The sequence below is a fragment of the Alternaria viburni genome (genome assembly GCF_023758015.1).
Source record: "Alternaria viburni strain BMP 2772 chromosome Unknown scaffold_7, whole genome shotgun sequence".
NCBI classification, from domain to species: Eukaryota; Fungi; Ascomycota; class Dothideomycetes; order Pleosporales; family Pleosporaceae; genus Alternaria; species Alternaria viburni.
Genome location: NW_026055776.1, coordinates 872,964 through 897,648, shown reverse-complemented (window position 1 = coordinate 897,648; position 24,685 = coordinate 872,964). Strand labels below are relative to the sequence as shown.

Genomic DNA, 24,685 nt, shown 5'->3' with positions numbered 1-24,685 from the left:
TGCGTGTCAAAAAGACAACCCATCAGCATCATCTATCATATGTTGTCTCTTCAGCTAGCCAACGCAACAGTCCAGGAACGACGCAGTGTCTGCTGCATGTCGTAGAAGTCTGCTGCATGTCGTAGAAGTCTGCTTCTGCCTTCTTCCGGGCTCACGGAAATACTAACTGACAAAACAACTTCGACATCTACCCGGGATGTCTAAGATCCAACAGGTGTTTTCGAAAGCGGCACGTAGTCTCTGGCTGGCTCGTGCCCTCGATGTCTATAAAGTCACCTTCAATCTCAGTACCCTCGTCTCTGCGATAACGACAATATCTCTTCCCGATTTCCAAACTAGGCGATCTCTCTGCCATGAGCAGGAAAGACGAGTCCAAAACTACGAAACACATATCCATGATTTTCCCCTGGGATTTCGGTAAAAATACCGAGAAGATGTACTTCGATGGCACATGACTTTGCCGTCGTCAAAAAGAATCCGAAGCCTGTAACATGACTTCCCAGAGCATGAGACTCCGGGCGCTGTTCGGATCAAACTACGCCAAGTGGAAACACATGATTGTACGAACCACGGCCGCCACCCTTATTATGATCTGCGTCTCTCCGCTCTTGGACCTGATATCCAAGGTATCTCAAACGACGAGACGTAGAATACCATGGAACTACGCATCACCTTATCTCGCACATCTCTTCTTCATAAATCCCCGGCCGAACAGCATCACCAAAACCAATGACTAATGGGACTATGGAGAGGCGAGAGGACGAGAACGAAAAGACGGCCTACTTATGATCTTGCAACGAATCAAACTATTTGCAGTATCAGTGGAATCAAATGACCCAATTACGACGGGGTCTTTGCACGAAAAGACAAATTCTCGAAAGAAGATAGGCATGTCTGCTGTTGGAGATGGACAAATATTACCAAAACACTGGGCTGTGCCGAGCTACAGTCTTTCACGTGTTTCAATACAAAAGCTCTGCCTACATTCTACGTTATAATGCTTGGTCAGCATCCGGGGCTGGAGGTCTTCTATATAAAGGCTCCAGGCTTTGGTACCTTTAATTCAACAACATCTTTCGCTGAATTCTTCTTTCCAAAAATGAGCGATGCCTGGTTGATGACTGTCTTTGTGCAGACCGAAAAACTAAAGGCAAAAGGCGTATGTCCTGCTTGCCGTACAGGAGCGACATAAACTCGTTCATGTTGTTTTCCAAACTCTTTTCCATCAAACGCGTGGTTGATCAGAGCCATGCCCCCTCACTCATGGTTTCGACTCAGCATAGTACAACGATACCAGTCCACGTTTTTCAGTCACTCTAAAACAGTGGTATCCGCTTCTCATGGGTGTGAGTATGCGCTGCGGCGTTACTATAAAGTTGGTGATTCTGTTTCTCGACTTACTCTTTATCCAACCCCTCTCTCCCGGAAGACCACAAAAGCACGAACACGCGACCTATGGTGTTTGCTCCGACTCGGAAAAGTTCTACGAAGGCTCAACATGACTGAGTAGTCGGAAGAACTTCCAGTATTACCATGTGCAGACTACCCAATCATACCGATCTTGATCCGAAAATTTGAGCCGCTCAGTTCATGTTCTGACCAGCCAATTGCGAACCAAAAAGGAGATCTCAAAGATCGCATGACTGTTACCAGCCACTCGTGTCCATCTACAGCTCGACTAGTAGACTCCTGGATCTATAAAATATCCGCTCTCGCACTCCGTACCCAGTATCGCATTCGTGTCTCCAAACTAAGAGCGCCAAAAGACTCAAGATGACCGGCCATGAGATTGTTCCTGTTTTTTCAGTCGTCCTAAAAAGAGATCTGTTCCGAGGTATGGCGTTCGGTTCAAAGAGAGCGCTAGTCGATCTAAGCTCTACATCAACCAAGACATGATCTCCTGTGAGAGCAGTTGCAAAAACAGTATTGGCATCAACATATGCTGATTGGCATCTGAAAAAGCTCGGTTATTCAACGCATGTGCGAGACGGCTGCCAGAAATACAAACGCGGGCTTACTATGTTGTTGCTGTGGATAGCCCTGGTCTGGGATTATAAAGATCTGATCTCGCACACGAACTCGTTTTCTTTTCACATATTAAATTGACCCTTCTACTCAAAAATGAGAGGATTCACACGCATGGTGTGGGCTGGTGCACAGAAGACTATGATGAAAGAGCCATGGACTGAGTGTGAACGCTACCGGCTACGAAAAGTCTCACGAAGAGAACACTATGTCGCGCAGACGATGGGGACCGATGTGTATGCCTAGGCAAAAAGAGCGGTCTTGACAGACGTGAGGGAGTAACGATGCCCGCAATAGATCCCATCGCCAAAGTAAGACATCACCCGGGTCAATGGCGACTAGGCCAACTGAGGATCATCATATACTCGATTGCTCAACCAGCATCCCCCAATCTAAACCCCAAACTTCCTCGGATCCAGACTCCCAATCTGCGCACTCTTCACATCGCCATCATACACAAACTCACTCAACAACTTCCCCGTCGCCGGCCCATTCTGAATCCCCCAACAAGTATGCCCGGCACCCATCAAAAGCCCCTTGACACTCGTCTTGCCAATAAGCGGCCCACTCCCCCTACTGACATTAGGCAAATAACACGCTTGTCTCGCCGTAACCTCTCCATCCCTCAACTCCTCTGAAATAGCAGAGACCTGGTCGAATATCTCCTGACACTTACTCTCATCGCATTGCACGAGATCCGTAGATGTGGGTAGAGGGACGAGGTGGTCTCCCTCGCCGCAGGCGTAGACTTCTTGGTTGGGGCGCGCGTAGATTTCTGGTGTTACGGTTTCTCCGCGTTTGCTGTTGCCGCGGGGCATGTCTATTGAGGTGAAGAGGGCGTAGGCGGAGACGGGGCGTGAGGGGCGGATTGTGACGCTGTGGGCGCGCAGGGCGGAGATGGGTGATGGCTTCCAGACTGTCTTTGTCCAGGGGCCGGCTGTGAGGATGACGGTGTCGGCGGGGAGGTTGTGTTCTTCGCCTGAGTCTTTGCTCTTGTAGGAGACGGATTTTACGGCGCCGGATTCTTGTTCGATGTTGGTGGCGGAGCCGTATACGATCTTGACGCCCTCTTCTTCGGCGAGCTGCGCCATGCTTGTGGTGAAGTGATAGGGGTGCACTTGCGCCGTTGTGAGTGGCGTGCCCATCTCTTCATAAGACTTGATGCCATCCGCTGCTACCCAATCGAGGTCTTTCGGTACACCGGCAGCGCGTAGTAATCCAATTGCTCTCTGCGTGCGCTTTTGTAGACTGACCGAGTCATCTTTGCTCTTGCCGTTCGCACCGTCTTTGCCACCCTTGTTCTTGGCTAGAACACCGTACGTATCGACCTGACCACAGTGCACGGCTCGGTATCCCCAACGCTCAGCGCCGCCATGCTTCTCGGCTAACTCCTGATGAAGTTTGTAACTTAACGGAACGATGCAGTTGGGGTATGCCCACAATGCGAGAAGACCACCAGCTTTGCCTGAGGCACCGCCAGCAATCTTGGTGGCCTCTAAAAGTGTGATGCTGTCTCTTTCTTTATTGAAGTTTGGGTGGTGCGAAAGGAAATACGCCGTAGTTGAGCCAATGATGCCGCCACCTGATGTTGTTAGTAAGAAAAGTCATCGAAAACAGGAGACTGTTGATATTTCTTACCGATAATAACAATGTTACGCTTCTGCTGTTCGGCTGCCATGATGTTTGTTAGGCGCGAAGTTGCTCTTAGCATGAAGGTGTTGTTGAGTTGCGAGAGTGGCGTTGTTGGTGTTGCACTTTTCGGTCAGATTTAAACCGACCACTGAGGTACGTCATAGTTCACATGTGCGCGAATGTTCGCAGAACCGACCTTAGAGGAGTGTACTTGACTAAGATGAAGTTATTATTCTGCTATCAGAGCACAGGAAGGGCGACCTTAGTATCTAAACAGGTAAGGAAAATCGTGAGACTATTAGGATGAGACTGCATCGCCTTAGAAGTCGCCGCCCATGTCGCCCATGTCATCACCACCGCCCATATCTCCTCCACCCATATCATCATCACCGTAGTTATTCTCGACGTAAGTGTCACCACCGTCTCCTGCCATTGCTGATCCGATCAGCCCACCGGCCAGCAGACCTCCTCCGGCTCCAAGGGCCATGCCTCCCATGCCGCCGCCTCCCGGACGCCTGCCACCACCCATGCCACCTCCCATAGGCATACCGCCGCCCATGGGCCGACCGTAGCCTCCTCCTCCGTAGCCGCCTCCGTAACCTGCGTGACCGTATGCTGGCTGGCCGTAGCCATGCTGTTGTGGTGGGTAACCGTGCGATGACGATGAATGGGATGAGCCAGTGGCCTTTCCAAGTATCTTGCCTAGCAGCCCTTTGCCCTTGCTGCCCTTGTCTTGTGTACTCGAGTCGTGGTGTTGCTCCTGCGGGTACGAGCTGGTCTGCTGACCATAGCCGCCGTATTGTGGTGGTTGCGACTGGCCAGGCTGCTGGTAGTAGTCGTTCGCATGTCCGCGTGTGTCGCTCGAGTGTCCGTTGGCGCGCGCTTGTTCTTCTTCCTGTAGCCTCCTGGCAAGCGCCTCATCCTCGCTCGTGTTGGCGTATGGGTTGTTGCTGCCAAAGCCTCCCTTCTCGCTGGGGTATCCACCTACCGCGCCACTTGCTGGAGGCGCATATCCGGGGGGCGCGCCGGCGGGCGGGGCTTCGCCGGGAGGATAGACGGCCTCGGTTGGCTTGTCCCATTGCGACTGCTTTGTGTAGGTGTTGACGTAGAACCACTCGTTGTATTGTGGGTTCCAGACGGCCTTCCAGCCTTCAGGTACCTTTGGCGGGGGAGGGCCCTGTGAATCCCGTTAGCGATGCCATGCGACACCACAGTTGCGATTGCGATGTACATACTGGTGGTGGTGCGAAGTCTGCCATGATGTATGATCGCTGTGAAAGAGCTGAGTGCCGAATGCGTAGGAATGTGAGTAGAGTTAAAGAGTTCTGATGTGAATCACGTATAACAGGTGATGTCGCAATGTGAGCTGCGGGGTGGTGGGCTAATAACCCAGGGCATTACGTGCGAACGGGAGCTCCAGTCGAGTGCGCGTCATCGTGGCGAACGAATAAAGCGCCACGTGCCTGCTGAGCCACACTGCGCCACGGAATCAGTAGTTCTCTTGGAGGATATGCCGTGGTCCCGTGAATAGCGCGCGACGGGTTGGTCAGGAATGGTGGATCTTGAAGGGTATTCTATGGAAGTGATGTCATGGGAAACCTGGGATGCGAACAGCCCTACGTAAAGTGGGCTAGTCCCTAATCGGTACTGGCGAGATGCCGAAATATCCTCACATCACCATCTTCCTAAGAACATGAGGGCTGGAAACTGTAGGCTCCTTTCTATGTTTCCCATCCTCCTCCTGGTAGTTCCCTGATGTGCGCCTCTGTCCAGCCACCTTTCTAGTAGTCCGTCTGTTCTACCACCATGCAGATGCCCGCGTCTTCATACAGCTTGCCACAGTCTTCCCGAACCATCTTCTCCATCTCTGGTAGAGATTCCCACGTCGTACCTGCAGCCAATCCTCCCGTAGGACCTCCGATATTGATCATCGCCGTGGAGACAAACGACGATGCCACAGCGCTGATAAAATTGAAGGTTGCTTTGTCGAGGTCCGGCAATACGTTTTGCATCTTCAACACAGCCAGTTGTTCTATAATTATCTTGGTCTGAATATTGCTGGTCATATATCGTAGACCGATGTGCTTCAGGGTAGCCGGAAGCTGCTCTTTGAGAAGAGCGTGGATAGTCTCGGGCTCTTGCTCGTCGTATGGGATGCTTAGGACATCCAAAAGAGGTATTTCCAATGTTTTGAGATTCTCGAAGTGCTTGAGGTTGCTCTGTTCAGACTTGATGCTAGAAGGGAAAAGCATCAACGACTGCAGCGAGAGCTTAGAATGCGCGAATGAAGCGAAGAGGTCTGGCAGAGCGATGTCGGATCCTGTGATTGCATCGATCTGAGCTGGACCAGGTCGATAGGCTATAACGACCAGACTCTGGCCGAGCATAATCTTACGCAAGAGGCGAATGTTCACTCCGCATCCGAGAAGGACAACTCCCTCGAGTTTGGTCGACGGAAGCGCCTTGATCGTGAATTTATGACCACCAGCGGCAATGGCAATAAGGTAAATCTTCCGCAGGTTTGGTATAATGTCGAGAAACTGTAAACTGTCCCTGACGACTGGCTCTTCCACGCTCGTGTTCGAGCCGTTGATCTGTAGCGCCGAAACCTTCTGAAGCGCTGTGCTGGAACGTGAGAGGAAGTGATGCCTAAATGTTGGTGCAAAAGGTCAGTATGTGTCTCAAACCATTTCGCATAGTAGGTTCACTTACCAATCGAGGAGCGGAAAAGGGCTCAATCCATCGATACGAAGGACTTCCATGTTGGGAAGTAGAGCCAGGATCAGCACAAGCTGCGCATCCTCTACACCCCGACCCAGGAGGCGTAGAAAGTCGCCGTCCTCCTTCAGTGATGTGTACCATACAATGCTCGCCTTGAGCGCTGATACTGAAAGCGATGTAGGCTCCGAGACTATACCGGCCTTGACTGCAGCCCCAACGAACAACTTGAATCTCGCTGCAGCTGAATCTCGAACGCTCTTCTCTGTGCTCGTGAACGATGGGCCACTCTTCTCAATTTGATCGACGTCCCTGACTTCCGTGACACCCCGCCATGCGGCTCCTGTAGCAACCTCATATTCCGAACGCCATCCGCGGATATCGACGCGCTTCACCTTCGCCGCCAGGTCGGGTCGCTCGCATACAGTACGGAGGAAGAGATGGAAGGGCGCTTTCGCGGGCGCAGTGCGGTTGAGGTAGGTCTTGTAGAGGGTGTCGATGGCGGAGACATTCGCCTTCTTTGACGCCAGGGCGAGTGCGCGAAGAGCCGATTGGGGGAGGAGGCTGGCGATCTGGTCGAGCAGCTCAGTTGGTAGTTTCAGGAAGCTGGCGGCACCGGTAGTCTGCGCGCTCGCCATGGTGGATGTGGGTGTTGATGTTGGCAGTGTCGTCATCAGGTATCTGTCTTGTTTGGGGAGGAGCGATTGATCGCTACTCAGAACTCGTGGTAGTGTCAGGAGCTGACTCTCCACGAGTTGACCTCAATTGCAAGCAAATAATGGATGTGTATGCGAAAGACCGAATTCGGCCAATGGGACTTGCCACGACAAACGCTCGTGTCGCAGTTATCGCGTGGTTCTGTTGCCAGGCCGACTATACGAGCGCGATGCTACGCAAGTCTATTTTCTCTTATCACAATACTGGCTCAAGCTCTTGTGTTGACGATACTTCTCTTTTTTCGAGAGGATCTGATTGGATGGGTACATATGGAATTCGGAAGTTGTGAGTCGCTCGTCTGCGTCGCGTCACCGCAGTACCATGCATGGGACGAGATGGAAGAACCAGAGTATGCATCGCACTCTGAGTCAGAAGAGGGCAATATAAGATGGTCGCCGCTGCGTCTTCGTTCGATACTGGCTCAATTCGCCGTTGATCTCAAAGATTCAAAGTTGGAGTTCCAACTTTCCAATGTTCCTCGCTATCCTCTTGTTCGTTGCGTCACCCAGGTTCACGTGCCCACAGAGCCGCGTTCACCTTCACTTTTGCAGAAACTTCCACCCCTGTCTCAGACCTTCTATTGTGACGCGCTTTTCATATTTTCGCTGCTGCCTACAGCGCACAGGCTCTTGGCTTGGCGCCCACACACGGCGTATATTGAGTTTCTTCCAGCCTTGTCCTCCACCTCTTTCTTCCTCCACCACCACGCAGGTAAGTGCTCGCCCCGGACTCCCGCTTGCTGACTATCCCCGTGAGGGTAGCATTCCTTCCCTGCGACCTGGATCCTCTTTAGCCTGTCAGTATCCTCCTGGTCTTTGCCCCCAGTTAACACTGCCAGCGATTTGCTTGAGCTCGTGTCTCTTGGGTACTAACGCTGGATCCGTGACTCTCTGTTGTAGGGAGGGCGTAGCCACACTGTCTTGCGCCTGCAGCTCGACAGTGCAGCTTCCCCCACTCATCCCGGTGTTATGGACTGGCCCCAGCGGCAATGCCTCTGTATACGACGGCATGCTATGGACCGCATGAATCCAGAGCGTTGGTGGAGATACGCATACCACCGGGTGAGAAGAGAGCCACAGAAATGGTGTTGCCTTCGGGCTTCCTGACAGACCAAATGGTCCTGGCCTGATCCCCATGATGGCGGTGGCAGCTTAGCACGCCCAAATAGAAGTAAGCGGGGTTTGCCAACCATCATTTGTGCAGAGAGTTATCCCAGCCCTTGGTCCAACAGGTACCCACTGGGGTAGGCACACCCGCAATGGGTTAGCACATCACCGAGATGGAGGACGACATATACATATACATGTATCGACCGGCGACATCGACCGGCGATACCGACAAACGACACCCACCGGCAACATCGACAACCGACGCGGCTATGATCTCACAAGCTTCGGCTTGCTGAGAACTTTCTTCCTGTCATTCGGCACTCATCCAAGTGGTGAGGATCGATAGGAACCTTCTTTTTTTCATTGAGTCTTCGCCCTGGTGGCGTTGCTTGAGGAAGAAAACTTTGCTTTGTGATACTGGAGAGAAGTGACTGGGGTAACATTGCAGCTTGCAGCGCATCGCGTCGACCATGATGACAAGCAGTACCAGAGCAAAGAACAGATAAGTGTTGCGCGAAGCTGAGCGTCTGACAAGGACAGGTGATGAGTGAGATAAGATAAACGGCTAAGTAGGTGACTGGACGCAGGAAGGGAATCGCGGTGGAGAAGTCGCAATAGCAGCATTCGACAGCGCAAGAACGACATGTTTCTGCAATCGGTCAAGTGATTCAGGTATGAGCTAAGATTCGTAGTCATGTCGTTGAGAAAGTGACATCTGGGCCTCCAACATTTCACACCCGTTAGAGAAGACTGAGAAACATTCTGGGCGATCAAGTGAGCACATTGTTATGCGGACGAGATTGGCGATCTTTGACACCCGAGCGCAGTGAGAGAAGGCAACGTACAATAAGCGCGAAGACAGTGCAGTTGTTGGTCGATGGTGTGCGTCTAGGTAAGTCGCGTTACTGCTCCACCGTACTCACACCGATAGCTCACCTCACCCGCGCTTCTACGAACGGCGAGGTAGAGGACGACCCCCATCCATGACCCTCCAGTGAGAGCCTCGGAGGAGCTAAGCACCGAGGCTATTTTGAGAAGAGCACCGAGCCCTCGAAGTGCCTTTGAAGCGTAGTCACGTATCCGCAATGTTTCCATAATCTCACCTGTCTAGAAGCCAACACGGCGAGGCATCCTCTAATATGGGCCCAAGATCCACTCTCGTATATCCCAGAGCGGTATGCCGGTACCAGTCCCACTACATCGTCGTGAGCTTGCGCTTATTGATTCTTGGTGCAACATCCAGCAGGCGTTTCGTGCCAAGTTCTGTTGAGGCATGTGTCCTACGATCGGACTCTCTCCGGTAGTCGTCAGTGTGCTTCATGTATGGCTTCGTGAACGACGTACCGTCATGGCGAGTGCCGCGCTAAAGAATATTGCGGAGCCCCACGCGCCAGCCTCGAGCAGGTTGCATTGACCCATCGAATTACAAGTTGAACAACCCAAATCAGACACCTGGTGCATTGGAATGGAATTCCACGGCCTCGATGCGCCATCCGATCCACAATTGCATTCCTGCAGGATAAGCTGACTCGGGCTTCCATTCGATCATACCAAGCGTGGTGAGGCCTTTACAAGCTCGCCGATCTTCAGGATGTCCGTACGTCATAAGTGGCCATCGTATCAAGCATAGGAGAGCCGGCCAAGAGCAACAAACTCCATGGCATGGTGTACTTGTCAGCCTCGTCCAATTGTTGGGACGCGTCCCACCGTGCCGCTCGGAGGGCGATGGACCAGAAGTGGCGCCCGAGATGTTCCGGTGGCAGGCTCGCTTGTATGCATCTCAGCCATACGCCTCGGTAATGGCTACTGGAGACGGGATATCGACATCAATGTGGCATAGCGTTTAGGTGGTAAACAGCGCATTTCGGTGAGTATGGAGATGCTTGGCAGGACTTCGGTATCTAGACTCAGCGGTCCGACAGGATTGTGTCCTGCTTGGTTTGCTTGGGCTGGATATCGGCTCCATATGTGGTCTTCGGAAGTGCGTAACACTGCGTATTGTTAGCTTTGAAGCGCGATTTTTGGGTTCTTGTCCGTGCGAGAGTCTATGCGAGACGCGTCCTAGATGGAAGCTTGATGTAATGGCCAAAACCTAACGCGTTGCTTATTGTCTGGACATCCGGCATTACGCAAGGTGCGGGGCTAGGCGTCGGCCGGGAGACTCACAACCAGGAACAAGGAACGGCTGCGGGATATTCGGCGGGCGCGAGGCATTTTGGCAGTATTGGGAAAGTCGAGATATAAGAGTGGAGTAATCGTCCCAACTGAGTGGAGATGGAAGGTGGCTGAGTCGAGATTGCCAGGCGACTAATCGAGTGTCGCGTGACGGCAAGCCGGGAACCTGCTTGGCGCTGAACACCACCAAGGGCTTATCAGCTGGCCAATCCCCATGTCTCGGTGCCATCCACGGCCTTCGATTCCCATGCAGGGCAAACCTTCTCCAAGATGATGATCCAGGACGAAGACTACTTTATCCCGCCCAAGAGCGGCCGGTACCGCTGGTACAATGAACCCCGCCAAACCTCCATCAGGTCGATAAGAATGACTGACGACAACACTGCAATGAACGATTCGAGCCCCTTGCTGCAACTGCCTCGAGAACTGCGCGATGAGATCTGGGAGCTGGCTTTCAACTCGACGAGGCTGACGTTCGGCCTGCGATACACACCCCGCTATGGCGAGAGGTATCTCAAGCCTGCCCCACATTCCCTCGCGCTATTGCGCGTATCCCGCCAGATACACATCGAAACACGCGACATATGGCTTCAGCGTGTTACTTTCAACTTTGAGGACCCTCAGACTATGCTAAACAGACTCTCCGAATTGCCTGAATCTACCGTGTCCAAAATCCGCCACCTTCGGCTCATCGGCTCCCCAATGATGCGATATCTCAAAGGCTTCGACGACCTCATGTACCGTCACGAATCGATCTTTCAGCTTCTCCCTGCGCTCCGACTGGACTGCCTGACCGTGTTTGCGGTAGCCGCTGCTGCACCGGAGTATGACGCCATCACGAACTTGATCAACCGCGGGAACGGTTGGAAGGAGCTTCGCTATGTCACTCGGAGTTCGCGCATGCTCGGCTTCAGCCCCTCCAGGAGCCACGGATCTCGCGAGACCGGTGACATATGCCGCCAGCCTCAGCCAAGGTTTTGGAACAAGAGACTGTGGAATAGGGATGGGGAGGGCTCCGGGTCAATCGTCCAGGTCTTCAGATCGACAGAGGAGAACGACTGCACGTCCGTTCTTGACCCCAACAGGCGAGAGTCTTTCGAACAAAACCCTGAAGAGCATCAACTCCAGGGATTCGGCAGGGTGGACGATGAGGATTTGACAAAGGGTGCTGGCGCCCGAAAGGCGTTGCTTGTCTTGGTGAAGCGCGGCGAAAGTGTGGACGTCACCCAGAAGTCGCCTGGGTACGGAAAAGAGCGGGACATGAAGGCAAGGTTTCACAAGAGGAGTTGGAGGGTGCGAAAGAAAGTCATCGTTTGGACGCCACTAGACGCGGAGAAGGACGACGATGATGTTGGCAACGGTTGGGCGAGACCTCAGATCCGGCGTCCACCTTACGGTTTTGACGACTACTACGATATCGACGACATTTGAGAAGAAGAAGCACGCGATTTAAGCCTGCATCTTCTTGGGATACATGGGATGAATGGCTTACTCATTCTATCATTCCACTACATTCAACATGATCCCTCTGACGTTCACACTTATCGAGGACTAAGTTCTGCGCCTAACAACGCATGGTACCTTGATCTCGATCTTGACGACGGCATGATCATCGAACTGCACCTTTGGGGCTCGGCCTTCCCAGGCGACACGCCTCCGAGAACGTCGAGACGGACAAACATGAATAATGTATGACTGATTACTTTAGATGTCTTGTGAGGTGGCAGCTCTTTCATATCGGAGACCGGAACGACTTGAAACGGTTTTGAGCACTGCAAGCTCGATACAGTCACGACCGCAAAAGCAATTGGCCGCTGGCGGTCAAATCGGGTTGCGAATTTCTGATCTTGAGGTTATCGAATCCGATATCTCTTATCCACATGGGTGTTATTGGCGTGCTAACGGTAAAGGTCGTGATGATAGACATTTCGGTACATTCTTCAGATATCTTCGAGCAGGCTCAGGTAGATAGACAGCAAAACAAATGTCATTCCCTTGATCAAGCTCATCGCTCATCATTGCTCGGGCTTTTACGAGCGCTGTAGGTGTTTGAGGTACCTAGGTAGATACCTATTTGACCAAATCATCGTCTCCGCCACCCAAGTCTTGGCAACCGTCTACTCTAACCCAACTCCTAGCCACAAACTCAATGAGACGCACGAATAACACTAAAACAACCATTTCAAGACATGACGTTCGAAATCACGTTACTTCCCTCCGAGCGAGTACCGTGATACGCAACCCCGGACAGACTGTCCAACAAGGTACTACCTCACACCAACCAACCCATGCAGAACTTCTGAACCTCGCCAATCCGCGCCACACACACGAAACTGAAATTCTCCTGCCTAGAATTTCCGCTGCTCTTTCGCAAGACATCATCTTATCGAACGAAAGAACGAAACTGCCAACATGTCGCACGAATCAGTCTGGTACTCGCGCCCGCGCAAGTACGGCAAGGCCTCTATCGGCTGGTATGTCTACGACTAAAGCTAAAGCGGAAGAAGAGGGATCAAAGAAGGAGGACTGTGCTGATGAAGAATTAGTGTCGTTACCGGTGACAAGAAGAAAGCCGGTATCATCCGCAAGTACGGAATCAACATGAGTCGTCAGGCTTTCCGTGAGAAGGCGCAGGACATTGGGTTCGTCAAGGTATGTGATCAGATGCGGAGGGTGATATTTCCCAGCGAAACAAAGGAAAGAAAATGAAGGAACGGGAACTATGGGATGGAGGCTGACTGGGAGACAGTATCGCTAAGCGCAGCCGCGATGGGCGCAGAACTGTTATGAGAGAGTGTCAAATGTATGATACATGAGAGTACTACATCTAGACACCAAGATCTCGATCACGCGGGTGGAAATGGAAGACGGAAGGAAGAGATTATGCATCGGTTTCCTAGTATGTAGCTACCATGCTACTACACTTTTCCCATTTTCCCCAATGAGCGAAACCGATAGCTCATTCCATGTCCCTCTTTGCGCCCAATCGTGCATGCCATGAATCAGACCTTGCGCCCTAGCCATCAAATACATCACGAGTCTAGAACTCAGCGATATGATAACCCTCCAACGCCTCCTCAACCTCCGCCACAGGCTCAGGCACCTGATACGGCCCCTGCGGATTCATCACCTCAATCCCGCTCCCATACCCTCCATCCACAACCTTCACCGCACTAACCACGCCCTGATCCTTGCCCTGCCCCTTCAACTCGCCCACTGACTTGATCGCCCCAAACCTGCTGCCATACACCCCACTGTTCTCCTCATACATCTTGTAATACGGGAACCCATGCGTGGCATAGAACTCATGCGAAAGAGGTCGGGTAAGCGGCTTCCGCCCCGTAACATTCTCGTACAGCGCGGCATTCAGGATCTGCGCGTTGAACACGGTGGTTTTGGCAACGTCCCAGTTGGGGCGGAGGGTGTCGCGGTGGATGACTTGGTGGATGAGGCCGCCGGCTGCGAGGTTCATCTGCGCGGTTGTGGGGTCTGGGGGACCGGCGCCGCGGAGGCGGAGGACCATGTGGATGGTGGATTCTTTGTAGATGCGGTAGTCGTCGAAGTCGCGGGAGTCTGGCGTGAGGTTAGTATGGTTGGAGGTATGTGCGGTGAGGTGGGTGGCTGGCTTACCTTCGAGCTGCTTCCCAGCGTAGATTAAACGCATGTCTTGCGTGGGTATACCCGTTACCTCACGGATACGCAGCTTGAAGTTGCTGATGGGCTCCAGATGGGTGACGTCAAACGTCTTGGTCGTGCCGTTGAGCTGCTTGAGGAAGATCTGCATGGGCTCACCGGGGAAGGCTCGTGGACCGGGAAGTTTGTAAGGCGTGATTTCGATCTGGATACCGGCTGTAGCTTCCTGTCCTGTGATCTGCGCTTCGACTGAGGCTCCACTGTTGCTGGGCATAGCGACAAACTGCCGGACTGTGCCGTCTCCGTGGGCGATGCCATCGATCCACTTCTGCTGTGGGACGACGATGTAGTCTTGCAGGGGAGATACGGGTTTGGCGTCTGCAGGAGCCTTTCCTAGTCGGATTTGTCGGCGGAACTGGTTGGCCACGGTCTCGATGGCGGGCTCGGCAGAGATGACGTTCACGCCGCCGACGTAGATCTTGATCTTGTAGGGATGCATTTGCTCTTGGACAGGGCTGAAGTTGATCCACATCGCCTCGGATTCTGCACGCTTGTCAGTTGGACGTTCGAGTTTCTCATCAGTCTTGACGATACTTACGGTACATGGGGAAGAAAACGCCGCTCTTTACGATCATCGCCTTGGGCAGTTTGGCGTGCCGTGACACTGCTTCGAGTGGGAAGGCGCCGAGGTTAGGGGGGAGGTAGTTCGACTCGGAGATATCTGGCACACGAACTGTGCGTCGGAAGGAAATCTTGAGGTCGTCATTTACCGTAATGGTATCATTTTTCAGCGTACACGACATTCCGGACTCGAGTTTAGACATGGCTGCGGTTGTTCAGCTAAACAGGTTAGCAGTGCGAGCTGGTTGGATCTGCGCGCACAAAACCCAGAGTCTTATGTGAGTGTGAGGGTGAGAGCGGGCAGGATAGTAAAATAAGTGATGATCAAGGTAAGTGTAGCAGAGACCCAAGGTACGGAGTCAGGAGCGCCGAGGTCGCCCTGACTGACGAAATTGAGGGTCTATTTCGTTATTAAATTCGATAAAGTTAGGTTCGGTTCTTCGCTTGTGCGATGGCATTACCAGGTTCCCCGTTCGACTGTCCCATTACATCTTCTTGTGCTCAGTGGCTAACCGAAGTAGGGCTCATACCAGACCCTTCCGGCTCTCCTCAACCACCTGCAAACTCTTTTGACAGTCCCCGCAGTACCCTCTGACCCAGTCCTCTACCTGCTTCTCTTTGCCCTTCTTGGCTGCGCTTTCTAGGAGCTTTCCAACCTTGCTACATTTATGTGTCTCATCCAGTAGCCAGTTCTCGTATTCCGCTTCCACCACTTCCTTCTCAATGCGATTGACGACGCGTAAAGCAACGAGTAGATCGTGACGGTGCGAGCCGAGGCTTTGTCGCGTGCGGTGGAGGCGCTGGGTGCTATGCGTAGAAGGTTTGAAGAAAGACTGGGTGGAGACGGTAGATGAGGGATCGTGGAGGAGGGTTGTGAACGTCTGGTGGCTGTATACAGTTAGCTGAGTTGGCATCTCTAGGTGAAGAAGCATACCATTTGTTATCAGTGCTCGCCGCGACTGGCACTGAAAGCTCAAGACTGGTGTTGTTCCGGTTCAAGAACGACTCCTCAATATCGCGAATGTAGATCGAGCGGGTCATCGTAGTCGATGGCTTGACACCCAATCGCGACATGTAATTAGCGGCATTTCGCTCGTGCCACCAGCTCCAACTGTCCCTGGAAGTATAGAAGAAGTTGGCTCCACCGCTGACTAGCAAAAGGCCAAAGAGCAATGTGTGTGCTGAGATAACTTTGCCAAGACCGGCTACGATCGCCAATATCCAGCTCATGACTGTTGACACCACACTTATAATGATGTTTCCTATGTATTGCGCGACAAAAGATGCGGTCGTCTGCGGTCGTAATTTGAACTTCCGAGGTCGATTCGGCGGTGGTATGTCCTGCGCGTCGAGCTGTACAGCTTGTGTTTGGGCGCCGATCTGGCCAAAGATATTTGTGACCTTGTTCGTACTTCTGTTGTGGCCGAGCCTGGCGACTTGATCATTGACGACATCAACAAGGTCTTGCGCCTCAAGCTCCAGGTCTTGCAGGGCTTGGCGTTCGATGAGTTTCCTCGCAAAACGTGGGTTGCGCTTCCAGTCCACCTTTGTGTGGATAGCAAGCTTACATCGCGCTTTTGACACATGTGTGATGACTGTTTTGCTAAGAAGTACAAATCGATCGTGGCCTGGCAGGTACCAGGGTGTCTTGCGATCTGAGACCACGTAACAAAGATGGTCGTTGAGGACTTCGATGACCTGGTAGTCGTTTATGACAACAGCTCCGTTCTTACCAGGCTGTGCAATTTCGTACTCGAAATCTCGTCGTTGAAGGTTTTTATCGCTCGTGATCCACGGCCCTTGGACGATGCGGGATGCTCTCCGTTCCCGATACAGTAGCTGGAACACCGCACTCTTGTCACCGAAGAGTATATGAAATAGGCCTTTTGCGCTGATATCGTACTCCTTCTCCACGGCAACCTGGGTCATGCCAGCTGGAGCAAAGACTACAGCTTGCGACGGTAGTTTGAACTTGGTTGCATTCTTCGCGGCACTTGCGCCGGATGGTCCAAACAGATTACCATCAATGCGCAGGCTGGTCTTGATGTTCTTCCCGCCATAGCCTGTATCAACAGGCGTGTCTGGAGAGATTTCCTCCCAACCCTCCTCACCAGGGGCATTGAGGCTTTCATCCGTCTCCATTCTGATCATTCTCTTCATCGTTTCTTCAAGGTTGTGCTCTCCAGAGGCAGTATTGCGTACGAGGAAATTCAGTCGACGCAAGAGCAATTTCAGAGGCTCGAGGAATGTCTTCACAGTAAGCCTGGTGGCGCCATCCTCCCTTGCGCCTGACTTGAAATGCAGGAAAAGGAAGTCGCAGTCCTTGCCGGGAGCAGCAGTGACTTCATCGATAGAAGACATGCTTATTCCCGTGATAAGTACAAGACCAAGGTGATTGCTGTAAAAGTAGATGTTTTTAGTTGTGACGTACACACGCCCGGGGAACTCTTGTTGATCTGTCGGATTCCATACGGCTCGGAACACCAGCACGACTTTCTCCGAGCGTGGTACTGTAGGGAACAGTATCCGGAACTGAGCGTCTTGCATCCGGAGAGCGAGAGGGTAGTAGTTGGGGAAGTCGACCTCGTCATGGTTGGTCTTGGTGAGTATCGGAATGGGTCCGCCCATACTGCTCGACTTGCGATGAACAGCGATAGTAGGAACCGGAGGTGTTCCATTCTTCTCATCGCTGGGTCCAAGGACAGGAGACGGGTTGATAGGACTGGGAGGACCGGATTGACTGCGGTCGCGCGTGTTGGTCTCATCTTCGCGCCCAAGGACATTGACATATCCCCAGTTGACCGAGCCCCAGAGGTTAGCCATGAGCCCACCAGGCATGTTACCTGAGCGACCTGTCCCGAGACCTCGCTCTCCGCTTACGGCGACAGCGGCTTTGCTAAGGTTGGTCGGAGCCGGCGGGCTCGCAAGGGTGGAAGGCGCAAGACTGGTATACGGAAGTGTCTGGCCCATGACAAGCCGAGTATCAGGGAGGCCAGGTGCAGGTGCAGCAATCTGTCCGACCTGTACAATGTTATGACTAGCTGAAGCAAGACTTGCGGAGATAAGACTAGCAATGCCACCGCTGGCGGAAGAGGGGTTGCTCCCACTCAGCTGAGGGCTTACTGTTGATTTCCTTGTCAAGTCGAGCTTCTCCATGATTCTGGCAGTGTGATCACGGCGGCTGCTATCGCCTTCAGTTGTTGTGCCACGTCGAGCCGACACATCGAAGCTACCGCGTGTCGCATTGCTATCAGCACCAGGAACGCCGAGGGATTCGGTACGGTCCATGCTGACGGTGTCTTCACCAGGCTGGCCGGCTTGTCCCTCGGAGGTCTTTGCAGCGAACTCAGGGGCCACAGGAGGGCTTATAGAGAAGGCGGCGTCGACAGAGGCAGCTCCCGACAGATCCTTGGATGTATCTTCCAGTGCCTTGCGCTTGGCGACCTCAAAGGAAGAGATCCACTCAGTGATATCGTTCTGCGTCTCGGCCTGTAGGAGGATCGTCGTGTCTTTCGTCTTGACTTCGAAACAGAAGCGTCGCTCTTCAGCAAAGGCTGGCCGAATACCGCAGAGCAGGACGCCGATCTTCTCTGATTCTTCCACGGCGCCGGACCGTGTGCCCTGTGTCAGCCAGCCGAAGATGCCGTTTTTGACAAAGAACCAGCGTCTGACCCAGTAGGTCCTGGCCGGCTTACCGGTGATTGTGCGCTGGAACAGCCAGCCCTGCTTTTCAGCCTTGTCGCTGCCGAACTCAGGCTTCGCCGGGGATTGTAAGTTCGCGGACGAAGGCGCGGCGCCGAGATATGGGACGGTCGAAGCGGCGTAGGTGTCCAGCTCTCGCGATGGTCTTGCGCTGACTTCGGCGGCGCCCTCGATCTGCTGGCGTGCTAGATGGAGCTCCCTCTTGAAGACACGCTCGCCGTTCTCCATCTCCTTGCTCCAGCCCCGCACGCGCTCGACGTCGGAGGTCCACATGTTGAAGCCCTTGTTGGACGCATCTGTTGCTGCCTTCATGTCGCGCCACTGCTCGTTGACCACCTTGACGAGTATCTTGTCCAATGTCAGGCGCACTTGGGGTGCCAAGACGCAGAAGTTCATGCTGGCCTGGAGGTATGCCCGTCGCGCCTCGTGCAGTTGGAAGGCGTCTTCTCTCAGCGAGGACGCCTCCTTTGTCTTGATCTGGCCGGCGTACCGCGCAATGGCTCCGTCGAAGGTGCGCTGTGTCGAGTCGAGGTTCTTGCGCGCCTCCTTCAGCATGCGCAGGTCGTTGGACACGAATGCCCGCATGGGTTCGCACATGGTCGCCTCGGCCCTCTTCATGCTGCGCAGCGTGCCGTTCCAGAACTCGCGGGCGCCCTCGCCGAACCGCTTCAGGGCCAGGACGGTGTAGTCGTGGTCGACGACGGCTTCGGAGAGCTGCAGCGGCGGGTGCGATGTCTGTATGTACGTGTCCACGAGCCCCTGCATCTTGTTGCACTCTGCGGCGAGCGTCGAGGTTGCGCTGATGAAGGAGTGAAGCCATCGCTCTATCAGTTCGATCTGGTCGCCGTAGTGGACGGCAGTCGCGCGGAAGGTGGGCGAGTCGAGGGCGGCTTCTTTGATGACGACGGGTCTGTATGCAATTGTCAGCATGCCCGCGTACTCGGTCGTATCGTCTCGGCCTACATCAGATCCAGCGGCCGTGACACGGGCTCTATGCTGAGCTGCGGCGGCTTCTCCTCCGCCATGCTGCCGACTCGTGCGAACAGAGGCTATAGAAATGGGTATCTTAGAAGCAAGCAGAAAGAGACTAGACGGGCAGGCTATTATACATGGTCGGCGGCGTGGGTGGGCGTGTCGCGTGGTGCACCTCCTCGCGCCCATGCACCGCTCGATTGGTGTTGCGGCGGGTCCATCGTCACCGCCGCGGCGAACGTCAGTTCCCGCGCTAGCGCCTACTCCACCAAAATTTTGTGAAGGCCCGGCGCGAGACGCTCCTGCACAACCTCGACGTCCACAACACCCACCATGGCAGGCACCAAGGAGAAGAAGCGCAGTAGCGGCGTCAAGCGCGATCTGAACGCCGCCAACGAGCCCCCCGCGAAAAAGGCGAAGCTGCTCGACAACACCGACGATGAAGGCTCCGACAGCGACGGCGGCGGAGTCTCGCTCAAGGTCAACGAGGAATACGCCCGCAAGTTCGAGCACAACAAGAAGCGCGCCGAGCAGTTCCGATGTAGGCTTAGTCAGGGCATCGTCACGTTCCGTACTAACTTTGTGCAGTAGAGGAAAAGTACGGCAAGGACAAGGCGTTCCAGAACGGCGGCGACGAGTCGGAAGACTCCGAAGAGGGCGTAGAGGAGGACGATGCAGCCGAGCTACTCGACGAAGATCTCGACGAACAGGTCAATGCCACCCTCCAGGCTCTGCGCGCAAAGGACCCTCGCATCTACAACAAGGAAGTCAAGTTCTACCGCGAACTCGAAGAGGGCGAAAATGGCACAGACGAGAAGAAGAAGGAGCCATCCATGACACTGCGAGACTACCATACCAAGAATCTGCTTGAGGGGAAGTACACGGGCGAAGACGAGGACGAGGATGCGCCGCCCAAGACATATGCGCAGGAACAGGAAGACGCTAGGCAGGATCTCGTCAAGGCGCTCAAGGATGCCGACGAGGAGGAAGACGACGACTTCATCATCGCAAAGGAGAAGCCTCAGAAGTCCAAGAGCGACAAACCCAAGATCACCGCCGAGGATGTCGAGAAGGCCGACCAGGACCCCGAGACTTTCCTGTCCAACTTCATGGCGTCTCGCGCTTGGGTACCCACACAATCTGCCCGCTTCCAGCCCCTTCTTTCCGATGACGAAGAAGAAGACGCCGCGGCAGACGAATGGGAAAACTCGTACAACCTATACTTCGAGGACACAACGGGTGCGAACGAGAAGATCATGACATATGCGCGTGATGCTGTCGCAAGCACTACGGTCCGCCGAGACGACAAGAGCGGCCGACGCAAGGCCCGTGAACAGGCGAGACAGAAAAGAGAAGCCGAGAGACGAGAGAAGGAGCAGGAGCTTGCACGTCTCCGAAAGCTCAAGGTGGAAGACATGGAGAGTAAGGTCAAGCAGATCCGCAAGATCGGAGGTCTGAGCGGCAGGGACTTCAACATTGACGAATGGAAGGATGTGTTGGAAGCCGACTGGTCAGATGAGCAATGGGACGCCGAAATGCAGAAGCGCTTCGGTGATGCCTACTACGGAGACACTGTCGAGGATGAGGAAGAAAGCGGCAAGAAGAGCAAGAAGCCTAAGAAGCCAAAGTTTGACGATGATATCGATATCAAGGATCTCGTCCCTGACTTCAAGGACGACTCCGAAGAAGAGCGACCCGACCTCTCATCCGACGAGGAGATGCCCGACGCCGAAGCAGAGGACGACGAGGACGAGACCGGTACATCCTCCAAGAAGTCCTCCAAGCAGCGCAAACAAGAACGCGCCGAAGCCAAATCCACCGCCCGTCGCGACCGCCGCCTGATAGAAAACCTCGTCAACCAGAACCTCGAATACGAAGCGGCTCTCGCTGCCAAGCCCTCCAAAGCCGCCTCCCGCTTCCGCTACCGCGAAACATCTCCTACAAGTTTCGGTCTGACTGCGCGCGATATCCTGCTTGCAGACGACAAAGCCCTGAACGACTTCGCGGGCCTGAAGAAACTCGCCGCGTTCAGAGACCCTATCAAGAAGAAGAAGGACAAGAAGTTTCTCAGCAAGAAGGCTCGCATCAGGCAGTGGAGGAAAGACACTTTTGGCGATCCTGACGGGCCGAAGGGCGGATTCGAGACTCTGCTTGGCGAAGAAGAGGTTGCGGCACCCAGGCGCGACGATCGTAACGACAGTAACAAAGATAGCAACATTGTCGAAGGCGAGAAGAAAAAGAAGAAGAGGAGTCGCAAGAGGAAGGCTACTGCCGTCGAAGCGTGATCAGTTCTTCAGTTTACTCATATACCATTGTTCTGCGGAATTGATACCTTTGAGTCGTTTATCTAGCCATGTCTTCACATCTACCTCTTTACTACTCTGATTCACCACCTGTGATTTTCTAGAACTATTTCACCACACCACACCTACAACAACCCTCCAACACCCCCTGATTACAAACTCACGATCCCTTCATGCAGCCAGCCAGCATCACCCATCCCTTCGCCACCACAAGTCGCGTCACAGCACATCACCAGCATCTATACGGTGAAAAGCAACAAAGATAAAACCGACCAAGCGGATGTAAACCCTAGATAAGAAAGCGGAAGCGGGATCGAGAACGATTAACGCAAGGGAGCGGGCCGTCAGGGGAATGCAAAAATAACTACCATGCTACACACAAGGCCAACGCCAACGCCAACAGCTAAAAACAACTCTCGCGGGTCGCAGACCGACGCGGCAGTTTGGACCGCGAAAAAAAAGTAGATATCGTGAACGTGGGGTCTGGGTAGATGGCATAAACGACGTTTTTTCTTTTTGAGGATCCAAGAAACAAAGGGGTGGGTCAGACGAGTGAGGCTGTGCTTTTGCACTCCCCCTTCACCTTGGTATTCCTTTCTCGGAACAGCTTGGAGCCAGGGTTCTGTGTAGCTTTTTTTCTATTTTATCGTTGCGGTTCACCGTTTCGGGGTGCCGGTGCGTTTTCGGGTAGAACGTGAGTAATGGTAGTGTTGGGGTACGGTAGTCAGTCAACGAGCATGTTAGTTCGGCGTTATACTACATGTCATGTTGCAATTCAATAACGTGGAATGGGGTGGTGATTTATTGATGAGCTATTACTTTCGCCCAGCAGGCATACGCCGGTCCATCTACTACCCAGAAACCAGCAGGTCCAGCTCCTACGCGTGCCGCATGCGGAAGGTATCATGTTATCGTCATGGTAAGCAGTGGGACTAGTCGGAATGTTCCTTTCCGTATTCCCAAGTAACTGCACTGAGCCGTGTGAGGGGAGTGGACTCGAGATAGTATTCGTCCAATTTCGGGATGGTTGTCGTGCGATTGTAACGGTGATATCAGCCGGAGGAGGGTCGACATCGGGTATGGTAAGGTCGCACAGTGATCGCACAGAACTCGAGGTCCCTCTACTGGTCGTCGGCATCGTCGGGTTGGTCAAACAGGAAGTTCGCGGCCAGCTCCTCGTTCTTGTCGCATGCAAAGTATGCTTGGATAACGAGATCGCGCTCGAACCCAAGGCGACACAGGCGCTCGATCGCCTCGCGCTCCTCCTCAGTTACAGAGATGGCCTGAGCACCGGGTGGCAGCGGCGCGTCCTCGTCTGCGTCCTCGGCCAGGAGCTGCAGGAACTGCTCTGGATTGTTTGCGATCATCTGCGCCAATTGAGGGTTGCCCGCGCCGACCTGCTGTAGGATGGGCTCAAGCATTTGTGGCTGCTGCTGTACAACCTGTCGTAGCTGCTGGAACTGTGGGTTGTTGCGCAGGAACTCGAGAGAGTTGGCATTGAGCGCACCGGCCGCAGCACCGCCGCCAGTACCACCGGAGCGGGCACCGCCAGCACCTCCACGATTTTGAGCAGCCTGGGCAGCGGCCTCGAAGAGGTTCATCGGCTCGTCACCTCCGGATGGTGCGCCTCCGGCAGGCGCAGGTGTCGCACCTGTGTCGCCGCCAGCAGCGGGCGTGGGAGAGGTCGGGGCACGGGCTTGTGCTTGTTGCTGTTGCTCTTGGAGCGCGCTCTCCGGAATACCCTAGAATGATGTCAGCACGTGTGTCGGGACCGGAATGGTCACTTGTCCTACCGTCAGAAGATACTCAACCGCGCGGTCGGGGTTGAAGTAGGCGGCGCGCATGGCCCGGTCAATATCAGCGCGTGCGAAACCCATGCTCTCCATATTGGCAATGGCGGCCTCGCGCTCTCCACCCATAGTCAGAGCCGAGGGGTCATTGAAGCGCTCGCCGGACGCCTGGGCTGGCGCAGGCGAAGGTGTAGCGGGGGCGTTTTGTGTGTTGGATGAAGGTGCGGGCGCGGCAGGAGCTGCGGGCGTCTGGGCTGCTGCTGGAGCGGGCGTTGAGGGCGCTGCTTTACTTGACGATGCGGCGGCGGCCTTTGGCTTGGAGACCATGCAGACGATGAAGCCCTTCTCCTCGATGTTGTACGACTCGACTGTGTTGGCATCTTGCAGGATCTTGCCTATTGTCTTGTGTCAGCGACTGTGCTGAGCAGCTATGTCACCTCAGCAGCTTACCGGAGTAGATGAGCTTCTGCTGGGGAACTTCCCAGCCCTTCTCGGCCTGGATCTTGGACTTGAGGGTGCCAATCTAGTGTGTCTGTCAGCAGGGCAGTTGGGATAATTTTCTGGATGTGGCGGGTCTGCGCACCGTTTCCGAAGGCTCGGCCTCGATGACGAACTTGTTTTGCTTGAGGTCCTGCACAGATTAGCAGGCTGTAGTGTGTTGAACAAGGCAGTCGGTGTCTACCTTAAATGTGATCTTCATCTTGGCGGTTGCTGGGTGCGTGGTTGAAGATGGAGCTGGGTGGGCGGGGTGTCGGAGTCGGAGTTGGAGGTGAGGTAGTGGGGATGATGAGGCAGTTCTTGGCGGGGTTTAGTAGTACCGCGTAGTGAGAAGGAAGGTAAAAGTAGAAGCAGGAGCAATGTGAATTCGATTGCAGCCTTTATTGTCACAAAGCGAGCGTCGTTTGCTCAGAAGGTCGTGGAAACGCGGTGCACTAGGTTAGGCTGTCGTCAACCACAGTCAACTGGTACACATTACCACTTGACACTGCCACTCACACTGACACCGAAGCTGTACGCCACAGCTCTACCAAGCCGACGCCACATGTGGCGCACCTCCAGGCTTCACTGTTCAGGCGCCTCCTGCATCGTTGATCGTGAATCCTGATCGCTAATCCTGGGCGCAAAAGAGACCCCTAGACCTATTCCTCGGTATTGATGTACCCACCACACATACCAGGTGTTACTGGCCACGAGAGTTTACTTTTTACGCGGCTGCTGACATCCAGCTCAGGGCTCGACTATCGGTTGCAGGGCCCCAACGGCCAGAACACGGCCAGTGACGCAACAG

The 24,685-nt window shown here is 53.9% G+C and overlaps 8 protein-coding genes across 8 annotated transcripts; 3 read left to right on the top strand and 5 right to left on the bottom strand.

Moving 5' to 3' along the window:
- Positions 1-2,417: 2,417 nt before the first annotated feature.
- J4E79_004266 (uncharacterized protein) lies at positions 2,418-3,703 on the bottom strand (the record flags this gene model as incomplete). The annotated part of the gene is made up of 2 exons (XM_049353153.1): positions 2,418-3,607; positions 3,664-3,703. 2 exons carry the CDS (start codon positions 3,701-3,703, stop codon positions 2,418-2,420), a joined length of 1,230 nt encoding a protein of 409 aa, XP_049212532.1.
- A 273-nt stretch (positions 3,704-3,976) lies between these two features.
- On the bottom strand, positions 3,977-4,916 carry J4E79_004265 (uncharacterized protein; the record flags this gene model as incomplete). Its single annotated transcript, XM_049353152.1, has 2 exons — positions 3,977-4,834; positions 4,893-4,916. The coding sequence occupies 2 exons, from the start codon at positions 4,914-4,916 to the stop codon at positions 3,977-3,979; spliced, it is 882 nt and encodes a 293-aa protein (XP_049212531.1).
- A 522-nt stretch (positions 4,917-5,438) lies between these two features.
- Positions 5,439-7,013, bottom strand: J4E79_004264 (uncharacterized protein; the record flags this gene model as incomplete). Its single annotated transcript, XM_049353151.1, has 2 exons — positions 5,439-6,306; positions 6,370-7,013. The coding sequence occupies 2 exons, from the start codon at positions 7,011-7,013 to the stop codon at positions 5,439-5,441; spliced, it is 1,512 nt and encodes a 503-aa protein (XP_049212530.1).
- A 3,633-nt stretch (positions 7,014-10,646) lies between these two features.
- On the top strand, positions 10,647-11,807 carry J4E79_004263 (uncharacterized protein; the record flags this gene model as incomplete). Its single annotated transcript, XM_049353150.1, has 1 exon — positions 10,647-11,807. The coding sequence occupies one exon, from the start codon at positions 10,647-10,649 to the stop codon at positions 11,805-11,807; it is 1,161 nt and encodes a 386-aa protein (XP_049212529.1).
- Positions 11,808-12,788: 981 nt separating this feature from the next.
- Positions 12,789-13,085, top strand: RPS29 (40S ribosomal protein S29; the record flags this gene model as incomplete). Its single annotated transcript, XM_049353149.1, has 2 exons — positions 12,789-12,850; positions 12,923-13,085. The coding sequence occupies 2 exons, from the start codon at positions 12,789-12,791 to the stop codon at positions 13,083-13,085; spliced, it is 225 nt and encodes a 74-aa protein (XP_049212528.1).
- Positions 13,086-15,154: 2,069 nt separating this feature from the next.
- J4E79_004261 (uncharacterized protein) lies at positions 15,155-19,357 on the bottom strand (the record flags this gene model as incomplete). Its single annotated transcript, XM_049353148.1, has 3 exons — positions 15,155-15,518; positions 15,565-19,242; positions 19,296-19,357. 3 exons carry the CDS (start codon positions 19,355-19,357, stop codon positions 15,155-15,157), a joined length of 4,104 nt encoding a protein of 1,367 aa, XP_049212527.1.
- Positions 19,358-19,637: 280 nt separating this feature from the next.
- On the top strand, positions 19,638-21,589 carry J4E79_004260 (uncharacterized protein; the record flags this gene model as incomplete). The annotated part of the gene is made up of 2 exons (XM_049353147.1): positions 19,638-19,845; positions 19,893-21,589. 2 exons carry the CDS (start codon positions 19,638-19,640, stop codon positions 21,587-21,589), a joined length of 1,905 nt encoding a protein of 634 aa, XP_049212526.1.
- A 1,139-nt stretch (positions 21,590-22,728) lies between these two features.
- J4E79_004259 (uncharacterized protein) lies at positions 22,729-24,097 on the bottom strand (the record flags this gene model as incomplete). Its single annotated transcript, XM_049353146.1, has 5 exons — positions 22,729-23,349; positions 23,401-23,792; positions 23,848-23,920; positions 23,981-24,028; positions 24,080-24,097. 5 exons carry the CDS (start codon positions 24,095-24,097, stop codon positions 22,729-22,731), a joined length of 1,152 nt encoding a protein of 383 aa, XP_049212525.1.
- Positions 24,098-24,685: the final 588 nt, after the last annotated feature.